The 19,514-nt window shown below is 38.4% G+C and overlaps 1 protein-coding gene across 3 annotated transcripts in view; it reads right to left on the reverse strand.

Moving 5' to 3' along the window:
- The window catches only part of ST8SIA1 (ST8 alpha-N-acetyl-neuraminide alpha-2,8-sialyltransferase 1), a 143,442-nt gene that overhangs the window by 24,054 nt on the left and 99,874 nt on the right, over positions 1 to 19,514 (reverse strand). Inside the window, exon 5 of one of the 3 annotated variants that reach the window (XM_024733247.1) lies at positions 837 to 913. The exons of 1 other annotated variant lie outside the window; for it this stretch is intronic. In XM_024733247.1, the coding sequence (XP_024589015.1) occupies positions 853 to 913 (61 nt within the window). In that variant the 3' untranslated portion in view covers positions 837 to 852. Of the gene's footprint in view, positions 1 to 836; positions 914 to 7,899; positions 8,643 to 19,514 lie in introns of those variants that run through there. One more of the 3 variants, XM_024733249.1, reaches the window with a different exon arrangement.

A 19,514-nucleotide genomic window follows, 5' to 3' on the forward strand; every position in this document is an offset into this window, starting at 1 on the left:
TTTTTTTTTGTGGTACGCGGGCCTCTCACTGTTTTGGCCTCTCCCGTTGCGGAGCACAGGCTCTGGACGCGAACGCTCAGCGGCCATGGCTCACGGGCCCAGCCACTCCGCGGCATGTGGGATCTTCCCGGACCGGGGCACGAACCCGTGTCCCCTGCATTGGCAGGCGGACTCTCAACCACTGAGCCACCAGGGAAGCCCCATCGGTGCTTTTAATGTTTTTGTATCTTCCTACTGGAAATATGGAAATGTCGTGACTCTCAAAATATCAGCTGCAGGCTATGGAGAACTGGAGACATCATCTCAAGCCCACCCCTGGGCACTCTCTTTTAGCCATTTTTTATTTACCTCCCAGCACCAAGATGGACTCCACTCGGGCTCCCAGTCTCCTTGGAGAGACACATAGTCCTTTCAGACACACACCCTGCTCATTCACACTATTAATACCCTAACTCTCTAATTTATACCATCACCTGGAAGAAAGAAGAGGAGGCATGAGGACAGATGTGGAAGAAAGGAAAAAGAGAGAGAAAACAGAAGAATAGGAAACAAAGGGACACCAGGAAGAGGAGGTAAATAAAAAGTACTGCCAAAAACAAATGGAAAGACAAAATCAAAAACTTGTGTGGTACAGAGTTTGAGAAACAAATAGAGAAAAGGAACAAAAATCATTTCACTTCTTTCCCTGTCACCGACTCCATTCTCCATCTGCCACAGTGAACCAAGTTGCAGAGGGAAATAGCAAAGTGAAGAAAGTAACTAAGAAGAGGAGGTGAGGTGTGTCTCAGTTGCTCTGTTCAACTCCAAGGACTAAGTATACACCCATTTCCTCTCACCTCCAATTCTTTCAAATCATGAACTGGAAACAGCCCCAGACAAACCTCGGTAGGCTGCAAAACAGTTGATTCTGTGGCTAGGTAAAAACAGAGGCTAAGAGTTAATTATATTACAGTTGTTGAAAACAGAACATCTATTTTTATTTCATGTTGTGATTCAAGTGTTAGTGGATTACATCAGCTTTTAAAGTAAACCGTCTTCCCCACTTACACTTCTATTAGATGTGCGGGCAAACAGCGACTCCTTCCATTTCTATCTGTCCTCAGTCACTGCCTGTCTACACTAGAAAGTATTTTGATAACAAATTTTATATGTTATATATACCCAGAAGCCATTCTCCTATCTCTCTAAACATGGTTAATACCAACCTTCTTCTCCCACTGCTCAAAAATGGAAAAGAAAGTTAAAAAAAAAAACAGAACAGCACATATATTGGAATCTTCTTAGTACCATGCTCTATAATCACAGTGTGTTAGGATAACAGACCGAATATATTTATAGGAAGAATGAAATTGGGGGAAAACGTTCATTGACTTATTATATCTGTTACTGGATTAATTTATTTTTAACGTGAGAGTTTCTATCTTTCAGCCTCAGCCTGCAGGGGTTTCCTGGAACTAGGTGGGGCAGTTACGTTCCTCTTTAGAATCTCTGAGAAAAGCCTTCTGCTAGGTCATATGCTAAGTAGGAAAAGCATGGTCCAGACAGATGTTCAGCAGAAGAAGGTGCCTCACAAGAAGGAACTGTAGAAAAAAACAAACAAACAACTTTTTGCTCTTCTTGAGTAATTTTATTTCAGGAATCGACTTACATGAGAAAATCCTTAATTTTCCAGAAAGAATATCTCTAATACTTAAGGAGGAGAGAAATGATACCGAAGAGTTTATGTTTTTGTCACAGTTGGTAAAAATTATTCAAAATACCAAAGGAATTTTAATTAAAAGTAGAGCACTCTGTGTGAAAGAAAAGTAAGTAATATTATTGCTAGTTAACGAGGAAAAGACCATATACATACTGTCTTTCTGGATTTTATTTTTCTTTGCAAGCCATTATTACAGCTCATTGATTTATTTATGACTGAGAACTAAAATTAGCTTATTTATATATTAATAGTAAATAAGTCTATATAGTAGTGATGGTTCATTTTATGTGTCAACTTGATTGGGTCACGGGGTGCCCAGATGTCTGGTTAAATGTTATTTCTGGGTGTGTCCAAGAGGGTGCTTCCAGAGGAGATTAGGATTTGAATCCATCTGAGTAAAGCAGGTAGCTCTCCCCATCATCCAAGCCACTGAGGGCACGAAAAGAACAAAACGTCAGAGGATGGGAGAACTCATTCTCTCTGCCTGATTACTTTAGCTGGACATTGGTCTTCTGCTTTTGGATTGGGACTTAACACCATTGGTTTTGAGGCTTTTGGACAGGGAGTAGAACCTAACTATGTATTCTTGGTTCTCAGTCCTTCAAACTTGGACTGGGACTAAACCACCAGTTTTCCAGTCTCCAAGCTTGCAGACAGCAAAGGATGGGACTTCTCAGCCTCCACAGTTGCATGAATCAATCCTCTATAATAAGCCTCTTCATCTATCTATCTATCTATCTATCTATCTATCTATCTATCTATCTATCTCTCTATCTATCTATCCTATTGGTTCTGTTTCTCTGTAGAATCCTAACTAATACAATAGTCATATACTTTAACATAAATAACATAAGACAAAGACATGCGCACATACCTACATTTATATCTAAATGGCTAGGCTGTGTTACCCACACTATTGTATCAGCAGGCAGAACTCACGGCTGCTCTGAAAAAGCCAAGTTTAGAGGGACATTAACAAGCCCTTTCTTATTTCTTTAAATCCTAGAAGAGCAAAACAAATAGTCTGTTCATTCATGTCACTAATTCCAGCATTTATTTAACAAATGTTTGTTGACTTGCTGTGATGGGGAATGAGGATTATAAAATTAATTTATGGTCACTGTAGAAAAGGTAAAAGGTATACTTAAGAAAAAGAAATCCCTCATAGACTCATGCAAGTGCTGAATGCACTGGCATACTTCTCCAGAGTGTTTTGTCCCCTATATATTTTTCACAAGTTGAGATCTTACATATATCTTCTATTCCATGCTTTTTAAAAAAATGTTAAAGCAAAAGTATTTCCAAAATCATTTAAAGCCACTGAATGGGGACTTCCCTGGTGGAGCAGTGGTTAAGAATCCACCTGCCAATGCAGGGGACACGGGTTCAATCCCTGGTCCGGGAAGATCCCACATGCCGTGGAGCAACTAAGCCCATATGCACAGTTACTGAGCCTGCGCTCTAGAGCCCGTGAGCCACAACTACTGAGCCTGAGTGCCACAACTACTGAAGCCCGTGCGCCTAGAACCCGTGCTCTGCAACAAGAGAAGCCACCACAATGAGAAGCCCGTGCACCGCAACGAAGAGTAGCCCCCGCTCGCCACAACTAGAGAAAGCCCACGCGCAGCAATGAAGACCCAACGCAGCCAAAAATAAATAAATAAAATAAATAAATTTATTTTTAAAAAGCTACTGAATGCATTTCTTACATTTTGGATGTTTAGGGTGTGGCAATTATATCAACGTCCTCACATAGTATCCATTCCGACCTCTTTCTGTGCCTTCTGCTCAGAAGCTGGGATACTAAAAACTGCATTTCCCAGACTTCTTTACAGCAAGGGTTCCAGCTGTGATGTAGGTTCAGCCAATGAAATGCACCTGTGTGTCTTGAATTCTGAACTGGGTTGAATGAATTGTTTTTGACATTTTTGTTATAAAACATTTAATATTAACCTACAATACAACGTAAACTTTTATGAAAAAAATTTTAAGTACACTAGATTTCTTCAGTAAATATCACATAACTAGCCAGGTGCGGTACAAGTTGGGGCACCGCATCCTTTGTGGATGGATTTCCTGTGGCTGCATCCCTCACAAGTCCTAAAAGAAAAATGGTTGTTAAGTGGAGCTCCTTGTTCGAGCACCAGATAACACTCCTCTGATTTTGCATTCTGGGGGTGATCACTCCTTCCCACACTCATTTTCTGTGACTTTTTCCTTGGCCTGGGCACCATTAGCAATTTTCGTAATGACTGTTCAGTTGAAGAGTCTAGGTTCTTTTTAGCTTGTCTAGTTTTTGTCTTTGTTTTTCTTTTAAGAGACAAATATCCTCCACTGGCCATCTCTTATCCAAACATCACAGTGAAGGAAGCAAGGAGAAAGAAGTATTTGCTGCAGGAAATTCTGCAGAAGTGGAAGAAAAGACTGGAAGGGCCCCCACTGAGGCTGCAGAAACTCAACTGACTCCAACTGGGTGTCTTTGCTTGATCATTTCCTGTGGAAATGCAGCCAAATCTATAACTTCAGTCTTCAGAGTGCAGAATGAAACTGGAAACAAGTGTTTTTGTTTTAAAGTCAGATTCTGACTCAAGTAGCACGCGTCTGTAGCTAGCAGCTGACGTGTAGGTTCTCATTGTGGCAGGTGGCTCCCTGCTCTTCCCTCTACTGATCACAGTAAGTTCTGCAGTGTGGCCTTTGGAGTCATTCTCTGTTTTTCAATGTTTCATCAGCCTCCCAACGATTTTAAAATCCATTTAAATCAATCCCTTTATGCTTAAACTACCTAGTATGGATTACATTCTCTACAATAAATCTTCAACAATAGAGTGTTTGTAATTGTTCAAGATAATACTTAATTCTTTGATACCCCTCCCTTTTTTTTTCTGCTTTCTACTTTATGCTATACAGATTTCAAGATTACCATTGTAAGATTGACTTTCAGAGTGTTATTCATAATTCAAAAGGTAGGAACATTTTTAAGGTTCTTGATACATGTCAATTCTTCTGTTTTTCTAGTAGAAAAGATTGCACTAATTTAGTCCCCCATTATTCTCCCCATGAGAATGTACACTCATTGTTATCTTTTCTCTTTATTTTTGCTACTTCAATGGTTAAAAATAGATAGCTTGCTATTTTAATGTAATTGTATTTAATTATTAATATTGTTGAATACTTACTCATTTCATGAGCCATCTGCATGTACTTCTTTGTGACTTTTCCACCTTTATATCCAATTATCTCCTGGGCTGTAATATTTTTCATATCTATTTACATACTATCTTTATATATGAAAGACATTTACCATTTTTCTTTTCATAGCTGATGTAATTTTCCCCTAAATTATTGTTGGATTTTCAACTTTATTCATGTTTTGGGCAAGAAGAAATTAAAAATTTTTGGAGTCAAATAATCAGCCTCCTGTGGTTTCTGTCAGCACAAAGTATTCCATCCTCGGAACAAATAGGTATTCACGTCAATGTTATTTTTTGTGTGGTTTGTTTCTTACGTTTTGTGTTCATTCTTATACTGGGTTGAATAGTGTTCCTCCCCAAATCCTTGTTCACCCAGAAACTCAGAATGCAGCCTTATTTGGAAATAGGGTCTTTGTGATGTAATCAGTTACTCTGAAATTAGGTCATACCAGATTAGGATGGGCCCTAATCCAATGACTGATATCCTTGAAAGAAGAGAAAACAGACACGGCCACACAGAAACACACAGGGAGAATGCCATGTGATGACGAAGGCAGAGATTGGAATGATGAGTCTACCAGCCAAAGATGGCTGGTGCCTCCAGAGGCTAGGAAGAGGCATGGAAGGATCCTCCCCTAGAGACATAAAGAGAGCACGACCTTGCCAATACCTGGATTTCAGATTGCCAGCCTCCAGAGCCGTGCGACGGTAAACCTCTGTTGGTTTAAGCCCCTCAGTTTATGGTCATTTGTTACTGCAGCCCAAAGAAACTAATAGGAGGAGTATACAATTGGTTTTGGTATATGGTCTCAAATAAAATGTTTATTTTTTTTCTCAAATTGCAGATAACTGGTCCAGCTGAAGCCAGCTCCTAAAGGCAAGTGAGAGTCAATTGCACTTCTCAGTTCCACACTGACATCACACTGGTAGCCTGATGTCGGACACAGTAGCCGTTCTTACACCATGAACATTGGCAAACTCTACAAATCATGTTGCTCCCCCACACCCCTACAGGTGGTTTTAAAACACTGACCAGCATACCACTGTTCAGTCCCTACATTTTTAACAGCTTTTGGATTTTACTATTAGTACCTTATACTGCAAATTTCCTTGAGTATTTGGCACAGGGACTTCCTTGACTTTCAGAGTGTTATATATACACAGACACAAAGTCCCTGTGTGTGTATATATATATATACACACACACACACAGAGAACTTATTATATAATCACGTAATTCAAGAAAGGTATTTGAGAAATATATTTTCTGAGCTCTTGTATTTTATATGAATAGACAACTTGGCTGGAGAAGGAATTCTGCTGTTCAAATCTCTGTACCTACTGTGACACTGCTCCTGAAGTTCAATGATATGGAGAGGTCTGAAGCCACACTTAACTCCTTTGTAAGTGAACCATGTTTCTCTGACTCGGTGCTTGTAGAATTTTTCTCTTTATCCTTGAAATGTAAAAATGTTGTCAGAATATGTCAATGGGGGTCTTTTCCCATTAAGTTGACCTTGGAACGTGACAAGTGCCTTTAATCTGTGGACCAGGTCCTGTTTCAGAAAAGATTTTTTAACATTTTTTTTCTGATTGGGTCTAATGATTGCTTATTTTTGTTCTCTCTTGATTCTTCTTCAGAAAACCTGAAACTTACACGGCTCTCATTTCTTTTTTAAAATTTCTTTTAACTTTTATATTGAAGCATATATTTTTTATTGAAGTATATATATATATTATTTTCAGATCCCTTTCCATTAAGTTTATTACAAGATATTGAATATAGTTCCCTGTACTATACAGCAGGACCTTGTTGATTATCTATTTTATACATAGTAGTTTGTACCTGCTAATCCCAAACTCCTGATTTTTCCCTTCCCCCCTCCATTTCCCCTTTGGTAACCATAAGTTTGTTTTCTATGTCTGTGAGTCTGTTTCTGTTTTATAAATAAGTTCATTTGTATCATTTTTTAGATTCCACATATGTGTTATCATATGATATTTGTCTTTGACTTACTTCACTTAGTATGATAATCTCTAGGTCCAACCATGTTGCTGCAAATGACATTATTTCACTCTTTTTTATGGCTGGGTAGTATTCCACTATATATATATGTACCACATCTTCTTTATCCATTCACCTGTCAATGGACATTTAGATTGCGTCCATGTCTTGGCTATTGTAAATAGTGCTGCTATAAACATTGGGTTGTCCTCAACCTTATTTCTTGTCATGTACATCTCTTTTTTTCCCCTCTACATTCAAGTTTAAATATTACAGACTGTACTGTCTGCACTCTTTGTTGCATCCAATGTGAAACGTATTGCTTTCTTTGCAATTCTGCCTGCTCTCAGCCATCTCTGTTTTCAGCTGTACTTTCAGCTCATTCTCTGTTCTCCTAAATACCCCTTGTACCCAGTGAGTCAATTCCTGTTAAGTATATCAAGCTAAGGCTTTGAAAGTTTTTTTCTTATTTCCTCTGGAAATTTTTTTTTTTCTGTTTTTTTTTCTTCTGAGCCTTTAAGTCACTTTTCTCTGTGCTGCAGAATATTTGGGGGGATCTACACCAAATATTTTAAAATTATTTTCCATAAACAGTAAACACACATGCACGTATGCATGCGCACACCCACTAACCTGATCCAGAACAATATTTGGCTGCAGAATGGGTGCAGGATGTCCTCTTACCCTCTTACTGGTCATTTAGGTGTTTGTACATTGTCTTTTTTGGATCTATTCCTAGAGAGAACGCTGGAGTGCCGAACCCTGGGCCTGGTTTCCACTGTCTTGTAAACATTCATCTCTTGTTTCTACTGGACTGAGGGAGGATGTTCCACTCCAACTGGCCAGTTGACTGACTGCTAGGTAGTCATAGGCAAGCTTTAGTTCTTCTTCAGTCAATGACAGAAGTAAAAATTGTACTTCAAGCTGCACTATCCTTAGGGCTCTTCCTCCCTTCTTCATCTTCCCTCTGTAAACATTTTCCTGAAGCTTTTACACATCTCAGCCTGCAAAGTGCTACTGTCTCTACCCATATCAGCAAATGTATTGTGAAGTATGGTTTCCAAGTGGATGAAAGAGAGAACTGACAGGGAGAAGGAAGAGCATGACAATATCAGTCTAAAAAGAGTTCACATGGCTTTGGAATTTTTCTGTTTCTTGGCTAGTGGATAGAATGGGGTTGAGTCATAGTCTTTTCCCATCTTCTTCCCAGATTTCTGTGCTCCTCTGGTTCAGTAGGCTTAGTTTAGGATTATGACTCTCAACTCAACGTTCTCCTCCCTACAGTCAGTGGAAATTCCATAAAGATGTTAGCATTTGATTTCCTCTTATCCTTATTTTTCAGTTACCATGTAGATTTTTTTTGGTTCATTTATTTATTTATGGTGATTTAATTTAAAATTTGGAATAAAGTATTTCACCAGAATGGCACATATTAACCCAGTTACTTGCTGAAGATTCACTCTCTGTGTGTCAAACACTCTGGTCATAAAAAGATGAAAGAGACCGTGCCCAGCCTTTGGAGAGCTAAGCCTTGTAAGGGAAAATGAGGAGGACCATCCAGGCAGAGGGCACTCCATGAGTGCAGCGGTGCTGGCGAGCGCAGTCTCTGGGGAGTGATGAATGATGCTGGAGTCTGAGGCAAATGGGAGAGGTGGTGAGGGATGGATGACGAGCTGCGACTTCATTGAGAAAGTGATGGGGATCCAGTCAAGAATTTTCATTTTGGATTTCAGAAGATGTATCTGTACTGTAGGGGAAAACAGATTGAAGGAAGATCTTAGGACACTGTCTGAGCTCTGACAAGGGCTGTTATCCTTTGAACAAGGGCAATGGCATGAGAAATAATGAGACAGTACAAAGTTAATGAATAATGTGAAAGTAACATTGTCAGGGCTTTACAGGTAGAGGATGAAGCCAGGAGGTGCAAGGAAGACTTAAAGGTTAGTCACCTCAGTGACTGGCTGGATGGGGCTAATAACTGTAATAGGGATACAGAGACAAGAAAGATGTGATGGGAAAGATCATTAATTCACCCTGGGGATATAGTAAATGTGAGATACCTATGGGACTTCTCAATGGAGGCAGCCAGTAGACACATAGCTGTCTGAAGCCAAGAAGAGAATCGCGGTCTGGGATGGATCTACACTAGTGGCGGTTATGGCTGACGGAGAAGGCTGTGGATGTTTTCCCCAAGAGAAGGCAAATCCAGTGAGAAAAAAAAGAAGAGAGAGAGAGCTAAGAGGTAACACTGGGAAGCACCAACATCAAGGAGGGAGGGTAGATGAAAGAAAAACCAGCAAAGGAAGCTAACAAGAAACAGGAAAAAGAGATGTGTTGGGACCCAAGGGAGCAAAGAATTTCAAGGGTGGGGAGAGGGATAAACTAGGAGTTTGGGATTAACATATACACACTACTATATATAAAATAGATAACCAACAAGGACCTACTGTGTAGCACAAGGAACTATACCCAATATTTTGTAATAACCTATAAGGGAAAAGAATCTGAAAAAATATATATATATACATATATTTATATATTTATGTATAACTGACTCACTGCTGTACACCTGAAAGTAACACATCGCAGCATTGTAAATCAATTATACTTCAATTTTTAAAAAAAGACAAAAATTTCAAGGAAGCAGAAAAACAAATTTTGAAACCAATAATAACTGAAAGCGCTTGTACAATAACACAAGTGTTTCTAATCAGAAAACTTTTCCATCTAATGAGAATTTGCATTAGGAAGCCTCTGCCTTCTGGGCTTTTTAGCTATAGCAGGCGCAGGTTATCATCTAGCAAAGATTTGAGAAATGTAGCCTTTTTGTTTCACAGAATTTGTTGCAGTGATGAGCTGAGAGGTAACCCAAGAAGGATACAACTTTCCAAGAGCCTCTGGTCTTAGAAGACAGCAGTAGAGTTTGAATCCTGCCCTCTACGGACGGGGCTTTGTGATACAGAAAAGTGGAGTCTGTTTCCCATTAGCTCTCCGAACGCCATCATTAATCTAGTGGGCAGCAGGGTCAGCTCTAAGAATAACTAGCCATATACATGGTGTGACATAAACAGTACGAAATATTCCTTTCCAATCAATTACTGAAAATACCTCCCCAGTCCCTACCCCTAACACAGCCAAGGTGTCTGCAATTTCTCTAGTTAGAGAATTATTCTAATTTGCTAAAGCACTTAGATTCCTCCAGGTGGTTCCATAAAAACACTGAGAGGAGGAAAACATTAACTCATTATCAGCCATTAATATGTCAACAGAGAAACCTGTTCATCAAATGACTTGTTACTGTCTTAGGAAAAAAAGAGTTGCTATAGGGCATTGAGAAGACTTGAGTCATAGGGCCCTGCCTCTAGGACAGGGCTCTTGTAAAGAAGGAATACCATGTCACTGGGAATGGGAGATAGGATGCTGAAATAAGGGAAAGGGACAATGTAAAGCAGAGTTTCTCAGACTTTTTTTAACCCAAATTTCTCTTTAATAAATATTAAGATCTCTTATGTCACTGTCCCTCCAGAACCCAAATTTCTCTTTAATAAATGTTAAGATCTCTTATCTTGTCGCTGTCCCTCTAGATTCTGATGTACTTCCCAAGGTGGCTGTGACCTCCCCTAAGAATCACAAATCTGTAAATCCCAAACAACCAAAAGAAAATGTTGCTGAACATGACTTCCTATAATTTGTGAAAACTATAAGGAAGTTTCTTAAAATTTCCAAATATAAATATTTCAATATATAATTATTTTATAATACTGCACATGTTTTTCCAAAGACCCATGTCCTGCCGGAGATCCTGACTTAACGTACCGTCTGCGCTACCACCACTACCCCTGTCACTAACACGTGCACTCCAAGACAGGCAAGAGGCAAGCAATTGGTCAAATTAACTAATATTGGCCATCTTTCCTCCCTGAGCTGGAGAGCATCATAGAAAAGAATTGTTATAGGCTGAAGCAAAACTTTAAACCAGAAAAGCCAGCCCATGTGGTAAGAAAATGCCGAAAAGAGAATAAGGAAACAAGAATTTGGGATGGCCAAATACAGACTAATTCTTCTATTTTATGCTAATATTTACAACAGGCTTTATTGCTTAGATTGGGTTGTTGTGGTTTCACAAATGCCAAATTACTAGAAGAATAAGAATTTCTCATCTGTGTGTTGACTGTTTTAAATGTGTTGGAAAAAACTGCCAGTTGGATTGAGCTACTGCTATGGAAAGGGACTGTTGCTAGGGTGATGCCGTAAGACCCATAAAGAGACAGGAAACCCACAGGATGCCAATAGGAAGCAGAAAGGCCCCCTTCCTCTTCCGCCAGCCTCTGTCTAATGCCCCCTATTGGAAAGCCTCACAGGGAACCAGGTGGCAAAGGAAATACGTGCTTTGTCCTGGTTCCAACATCACAAAACACTGTAAAGGAAAGTGTGTTTGTAGCTGAGAGACAACAACCTACTAAATGGCACAAGCGGTAAGAGCGGAAGCATAAAAATTTGTTGGAAGACGATTGCAGTAATTCAGGAGAGAGATGATGATGGCTTGGACCAGGGTAGTGGCCGTGGAGAAGGTGAGAAATGGCTATAATATTTGAGAGAAGGTTCATCAGAATTGGCAGTGGATTTAATCAAATATAAGGTATGAAAGAAAAAGATAAGCCAAGGTAGACTCCAAGGTTTTTGAACCGAACAACTGGAAAAATAAGAGTTTCCATTTTTTCAGATGGAGAAGATGGCAGAACCCATGAGTTTTAAAGGGGAAAAAAATAGGAGTTCTGTACAGATTATTTTAAGTTTGAAATTCATATTGGATATCCTAATAGATTAGCCAAGCTGAGAGTTGGGTATATGAGCATGGAGATAAAGAATTATGTCCTGGCTGCAGTATACATTTAGGAGTCATCAGAGTATATATAGTATTTAAAGCCATGAGACTGGAAGAAATCCTGTAGGGAATAAACAAATAGAGAAAAAGAAAAGTTAGAGGGTAGATTCCTGGACCGCTCCAATGCTCGTAGGTTTAGGAGTTGCGATGCCAGGAAAAGCTACTAAGAAGCAGTGGCTTCTGAAACAGCAAGAGAATCAAAAGAGTGTGGATTTGAAAGGTAAGTGGAGAAAATGCATTAAGAGGGAGAAGGATCAAATGTGTCACAGGGTACTAATAGGTCAAGTAAGATAAGAACTGACAATTAACAATGTGGAGTTAAAGAAATAACCCAAGAAAATTTCCCAAAGTGGGAGGACATGCGCTTGCAGATTAAAAAGGTCCACTGAGTTCTAACATGATAAATGAAAATAGGCCAATAATAAGGAAGATCATTGTGAAATTTCAAAATACTGGGGGTGCAGGAAGAGAAGGAGGTAAAGATAAGACCAGTTTGGAATGCAGGGGGAAACAGAAATCCAGGTCACATACAAAGATCAGGAATCAGAATGACATCACTTTTCCCAAAAGCAACTTTGGAATCTAGAAAACACTGGAGAAATGTCTTCAAAATGCTAAAAGAAAAGGATTTCCAAACAAGAAGTAAAATCCTACCAAAAATATCAATCAAGTTTGAGGGTAGAATAAAGATAATTTCAGACACACAAGATCTCAAAACTTTTAATTCCCTTGTACCTTTTCTTGGGAAGCCATTGGAGGATGTGCACCAGTAAAATGGGAAAAAAAATCCAAGAAAGAAGATGATACAGGTTATGTGAATTCAGAGATCAATACAGGTGAAAGGGGAAGGGAATCTCTAGGATGATGGTGAGGGAAGATTCCAGGATACCAGTCTTGCGCCTAGGAGGTATTAGAACACATGAGAAGGTTCCCAGACTCATTCTTTAAAAAGCTGAAATTGACTGTTTATACAGCTGAGTGTCATTTCAACAACTGCTTAAGATTTGGGAAGTTGTACTACAAGCAGGTACATTTAGAAAAAAAAAAAAAAAAAAGAAGAAGGAATAAGACATGAATTAACTCCAGGCAGGAGGGATTGGGATTGTGGAGTGAGAGCAGGGATGTTTCTTTTTTCTCACTTCTATTTTCTCCGGAAAGTGGAAAGCAAGGTTATCACCTCAGAGAAGAGGGATGAGCAGGCGATGTTGGAAGTTTGAGACAGAAGACAGCATATAATCATCTAGAAGTGGGAGAATGAATGGACTTGAAAAATGCTGTGGAACTGTCTACCAGTTCTTAGTGGCGTATGAGAGAGCTGGTTTCTTTGGACTGATAAACTTAGCTAATGGAAGGCGAGAGCAGCCAGAAAGAACAGAAACTACTCCAATATGAGAAAAAAAGACACCAAGCAGAGAGTGTGGCTCACAAGCCTGAGTGGTCATTAAGAAGAGCAGAGGCCAACTCCAATGGAGAACTGGCAGGAGTGGTCTAGAGCAGGCGGTGCCCAGTGTAAGAGTATTCCCAAAACGCACACTGCAGAAGTGGCTTGAAATAGAAGGTGATGATGCTGCCTCATTTGAAGGAAAGCCATTTGAAGAACTGAAAGAAGGTGTCACAGTTAAAATATCACATGGTAATTTGGCTGTGAGAATTGATTGTAAAAATGTGGAAGATAAGAGAAGCAGAAAACCCGGTAAGGGCTAATCACAATTTATCCTGAAAATGAGTAATCAATTACCTTTTACCCAGATGGGAAATATACTACGGGATGAGTTTAAAGCTACTACAACAAGCAAGTATTTAGTGATGGGATGCTTCTCTTTTAAACAGCTCCCAAAAAAACAACTGGAAATAGGAGTGATGGTAAATTCAACTTTAATAAAAAGGTTTTCTGTATTAACTTGCAGTGGCCTGGGTCTTTTTCCTGCTGACTCTTTGTGTTTCAGTAGTAATCTGTGGCTTCCTGTTTTTTGGTTTTGTTTTGGTTTGGTTTCTCTCTTCCATTTCCTCCTGCTGTCAGAATCCTGGTAATATAGTATTACAAAGTCATAAATCACTTTCTTTGTCTCCTCAGGAGTTTCACCCAATTGTCTCCTCATCAAAAATTCTCCCTTTCCCTTTTAAATGGTAAACTCATTACTGGCCTCTTGGAATTTTCTCTTCTCTTCTCTCCCAGAGATAACAACTAAATATAAGCTGTGATAGCAACTATAAACCCCTAGGTGATAGTTCTCCAACTACTTCCCAGGAAAAGAAAAGAGAGTCTAAAGTCCTAGGTTCAAGCCAATTCTGACACAATATCTGATTGAAGCAAATCACTTAACTTGTCACAAAGACTGTCACAGAAAAATCAGGATAATGCTAACACCTGCATTACTAGCCTCTCCATATGTCGCTCCTGTGTACATAATGGTTACACAATGCTTAGTGTTTCTTTCTTTTATGTGTCACTCTGCCTCCAAACATTCACTCTTTTTTTCTACCTAATTATTTTTATTTCTGGGTAATTGGCAGGTATTATTTATTTAAAAGAAATTATATTCCATCAGATCTAAGATGCTATCATATAATTTATCAGTAATACAGAAAAAAAGAATACTGCTAATGAAACTATGACTCAATGATTTTACAATAGTGCTATGGACCCTGCACTAGCCTCTTCTTGCTTTGACATTTCTTTCATCCATTCCAAGGAACTGATCAATTTTTCCTACTTTCACATGCACTGTTTGACTTTTGAAATGGAGACGATCATTCTGCACACATCTTAGAAACTATTTATAATACTGCTTCATCTACTAGTGGGTATTTTCTTCCTTCATATTTATTTCGCTGCCTTACAAGAAAATATAGAGTTGCTTCCATCATTTCTCTGAAATAATTTGTTTATAAGTCAAATTGGCACCCCATTGCTGTTTCCGTGCCTTTCTTTATACACAACAGATATTCCATCATTATGGTTATATTTTAAATGTCAATCAAATTTAACATGTGCAGTACCCACAATGCACAAACCCTGCTCAGGCAGTGTCAGCTATGCCTCAGCTTCTAACTGGTCACCAGAGGCTGTAAAAGGCAGCTCAGTCTCTTAAATGCTATAATATGAAACTACTCCCCTGATCAAAAGAATATGTTATTTTTATCTTGTAAGCATCTCTTCCTTCTACCTTTCCCTTCATTAGTACTTGCAATAGTCTTTATCAAATATGTTATCTGACCCACCAATTTATATTCTTCCCATGTCAATAATTTACATCCTGACCCTGATCATTAAGATGCCTGTCCTCCTGGGTTGTTGTTGTGTGGGCAGGTGTGTATCATATAGAGATACAGATATGAGAGCATATCCAGATATGCATTTAAGTTAAAATGCATATCACGATTTGTAGATCCAATCAAACAGTAGAGCTCTTATTTTTTTTAAAAGTTCTAGTAAACAAATTAAAGCAATTTAGTAACAGAAACTTAATAGAGACATGTTCTTTTTTTTAACATCTTTATTGGAGTATAATTGCTTTACAATGGTGCATTAGTTTCTGCATTATAACAAAGTGAATCAGTTATACATATACATATGTTCCCATATCTCTTCCCTCTTGCGTCTCTCTCTCTCCCACCCTCCCTATCCCACCGCTCTAGGTGGTCACAAAGCCCCAAGCTGATCTCCCTGTGCTATGCGGCTGCTTCCCACTAGCTATTTTACATTTGGTAGTGTATATATATCCATGCCACTCTCTCACTTTGTCACAGCTGACCCTTCCCACTCCCCCTATCCTCAAGTCCATTCTCTAGTAGGTCTACGTCTTTATTCCCGTCTTGTCCCTAGGTTCTTCATGACCTTTTTTTTTTTTTTTCCTTAGGTCCACATATAGGCGTTAGTATACAGTATTTGTTTTTCTCTTTCTGACTTACTTCACTCTGTATGACAGACTCTAGGTCCATCCACCTCACTACAAATAACTCAATTTCGTTTCTTTTTATGGCTGAGTAATATTCCATTGTATACATGTGCCACATCTTCTTTATCCATTCTTCTGTTGATGGACACTTAGGTTGCTTCCATGTCCTGGCTATTGTAAATAGAGCTGCAATGAACATCGATCCCTTGATCATTATGTAGTTTCCTTGTTTGTCTCTTGTAATAGTCTTTATTTTAAAGTCTATTTTGTCTTTTATGAGAATTGCTACTCCAGCTTTCTTTTGATTTCCATTTGCATAGAATAAAAAGAACTGAGGAAAGTCTCAGAGACCTCTGGTACAACATTAAATGCATCAACATTCAAATTGTAGGGGTCCCAGAAGAAGAAGAGAAAAAGAATGGGACTGAGAAAATATTTGAAGAGATTATCATTGAAAACTTCCCTAATATGGGAAAGGAAATAGTTAATCAAGGCCAGGAAGCACAGAGAGTCCCATATAGGATAAATCCAAGGAGAAACACACCAAGACACATATTAATCAAACTATCAAAAATTAAATACAAAGAAAAAATATTAAAAGCAGCAAGGTAAAAACAACAAATAACACAGAAGGGAATCCCCAGATGGTTAACAGCTGGTCTTTTAGCGGAAACTCTGCAAGCTAGAAGGGAGTGGCAAGACATATTTAAAATGATGAAGGAGAAAAACCTAAAACCAAGATCACTCTACCCAGCAAGAATCTCATTCAGATTTGATGGAGAAATTAAAACCTTTACAGACAAGCAAAAGCTAAGAGAATTCAGCACCACCAAACCAGCTTTACAACAAATGCTAAAGGAACTTCTCTAGGCAGGAAACACAAGAGAAGGAAAAGACCTACAGTAACAAACCCAAAACAATTAAGAAAATGGTAATAGGAACACACATATCAATAATTACCTTAAACGTAAATGGATTAAATGCTCCAAGCAAAAGACATAGACTAGCTGAATGGATACAAAAACAAGACCCATATATATGCTGTCTACAAGAGACCCATTTCAGACCTAGGGACACATACAGACTGAAAGTGAGGGGATGGAAAAAGAGACATGTTCTTATAATTCAACATGTTGAAAGTCAATATAAATCCTGTGTAAAAATTCTTAACCTGGTACTCATTCTGGGTCAACCCCTTAATGTTTTATTCACTGGAGTGCAACCTACTCTCAATGGATCTGCATAAAAGTATCATGAGAAATTAGGCTATTCCAGTATTTACTAATTATGTACTAATTATTCTTTTAAAGTAACATTTGATCTGACCTGCTACTTAATGCTGAGGATTAGAGCTTCAGAGAGGGAAAGAGAAAGGAAAGAAACAAATGGACACTGATGTGATAACTACTCCATGTCAGGAGGTGGGTTCTTGTTGCCAGGCTCACTTCCACTGCTCCCAAGACAATGTTCCTGAAAAGATGCACAGAATGTTCTGACTTTCTGAATTCAGTACATAAAATTTGGGGTCCAAGCCAACCTTACTTAGATCTGGAAAGGCAGGAACACACACACACAAAATCAGGGCTTCATTCTATTGTCTGCTCTTCTAACTCATAGGGCTACTGTATCATCAAAGGGAGTTAACATTAGGAGAAAATGTAAAATAATAAGGCTTGCTTTTAATGATTTTTTTCCTATTATAAAACTTTGCAGCCAATTTGGAAAATGTTGATTTATTTCCTCAGGGATTTTCTATGCATATAGTTTTACATAGTTGAAGCATACGCATTTATATACTTATTTTTTCACCTACTATGTGGGCATTTTACCATTTGTTAAAATTATTCATGAATATTATTCCATAATATCATTGCATAATATTCCATCAATATGGACACTAGTTACAAAACCACTGATATATTTTTGTATGTCTAAAGAGTGCAAATGTTTTCAAATTATTTACAACATGATATGTGTGCTTGTACACACTAGGGTTTTTTTCCCTTTATTTTTAGGACAATTTGTAGAAAAATTATAAAAGGTCTATTTTAAGTAATTTTTATTTATCAACTTTTCAAAGAATCAACTTTAGCATTTTAGATCCCCTCTGCTGTACTTTTGTTTTCAGGTTATTCTTTTCTGGGTTTCTGTTGTTGTTGCTGTTCCTTCTTTCAATTCTTTGGAGATCCTGGGACTTGAAGTTGATGCTGTGACGGAGTAAGTCTTGAGGGTCTTCAGGGAAAGACTAATGTTATTTTGAATGGGCAAGGGATATGAATTGTTGTGACCCAAGGCAGATTATATTTTCCAAAGATGACCACAATAACATCTCCTATCATACATATTCTTTTAAAAATGTGACTTTGACACTTCTCCTAACAACAGGCAGATCCGTGCTAGGACTCTTTCCTCTCAAAGCTGGGTGGGCCTTTGTGATTGCCTCAACCTATAGAATGTGATGGAACTGACCTATATGTCATTTCCTTTGTGAGGTTATACAAATGTCACGACTTCTGCCATGTTCGCTTTGGACACTAGCTTTGGTGGAAGTCAGCTACCATACAAACAATCCCACTGTACTGAGGCTGGCATGCTGTGAGGGAGCCCAAACAAGCTCACAAGGAGAGACCACATGGAGATCCCTGAGACTAGATGGAGAAAGAGAGATGCCCAGCCAACCCCAGCTGCTCCAATCCTTCACCATTTCAACTCCAATCACCGGATGAGAGATCATAAGCCAGATCTCCTGAGCCTGGTCCTTCCTGAATTCCTGACCCACAGAAACTGTGAAAGACACTAAAATGACTGTTGTTATTTAAGACATGGCGAATGATTTGTTATTGAGCAATAAATAACTGAAACAAGAGCTTTAAAACACTTCAATCTCTCCCTTCCCATTTAAGTGATGCTATTTTCCAGTACAGTCATCCCTTGGTATCTATAGGGAATTGGTTCCAGGACCCAGCCCATGGATACTCACATCCGTTAAAGCAGGCTCTCCATATCTGTGGCTTCTACAAATCATATGTAAAGATAATGTATAATTTTTATTTCATATGGGTGAGGTTCATTTAGATTTGTTTATATGTTTACCAATTTCTTTGCCATCCCAGATTTTCCTTCTAAAGTAACATTCTTTTTTCCTGAAATACATTCTTTAGAATTTCTTTCTGTGAAGGTCTGCTGATGGTAAATAATCTGTTTGTACAGAAAATGTTTTTCTTACTTGAAAGACAATTTGTACACACTCCTGTGTTGATAGTTTCTTCTCTCAGCATTTTGAAGATATTTTCCCACTGATTTCTTTTTTTTTAAATTTGTATTGGAGTATAGTTAATTTACAATGTTGTGTTAGTTTCAGGCATACAACAAAGTGAATCAGTTATACATATACATACATCCACTCTTTCTTTTTTTTTTAGATTCTTTTCCCATCCAGGCCATTACAGAGTATTGAGTAGAGTTCCCTGTGCTATACAGCAGGTTCTTACTAGTTATCTGTTTTATATATAGTAGTATGTATATGTCAATCCCAATCTCCCAATTTATCCTCCACCCCCAATCCCCTGCTAACCATAAGTTTTAACATCTGTGACTCTACTTCTGTTTTGTAAATAAATTACTTTGTACCCTTTTTTTTTTAGATTACACATATAAGTGATATCATATATTTATCTTTCTATGTCTGACAATCTCTAGGTCCATCCATGTTACTGCAAATGGCATTATTTTGTTCTTTTTTTATGGCTGAGTAATATTCCATTGTATATATGTACCACATCTTCTTTATCCATTCCTCTGTTGATGGACGTTTAGGTTGCTTCCATGTCCTGGT

Source organism: Neophocaena asiaeorientalis, unplaced genomic scaffold (genome assembly GCF_003031525.2).
Source record: "Neophocaena asiaeorientalis asiaeorientalis breed wild unplaced genomic scaffold, Neophocaena_asiaeorientalis_V1.1 scaffold150, whole genome shotgun sequence".
In the NCBI taxonomy this organism is placed as follows: Eukaryota; Metazoa; Chordata; class Mammalia; order Artiodactyla; family Phocoenidae; genus Neophocaena; species Neophocaena asiaeorientalis.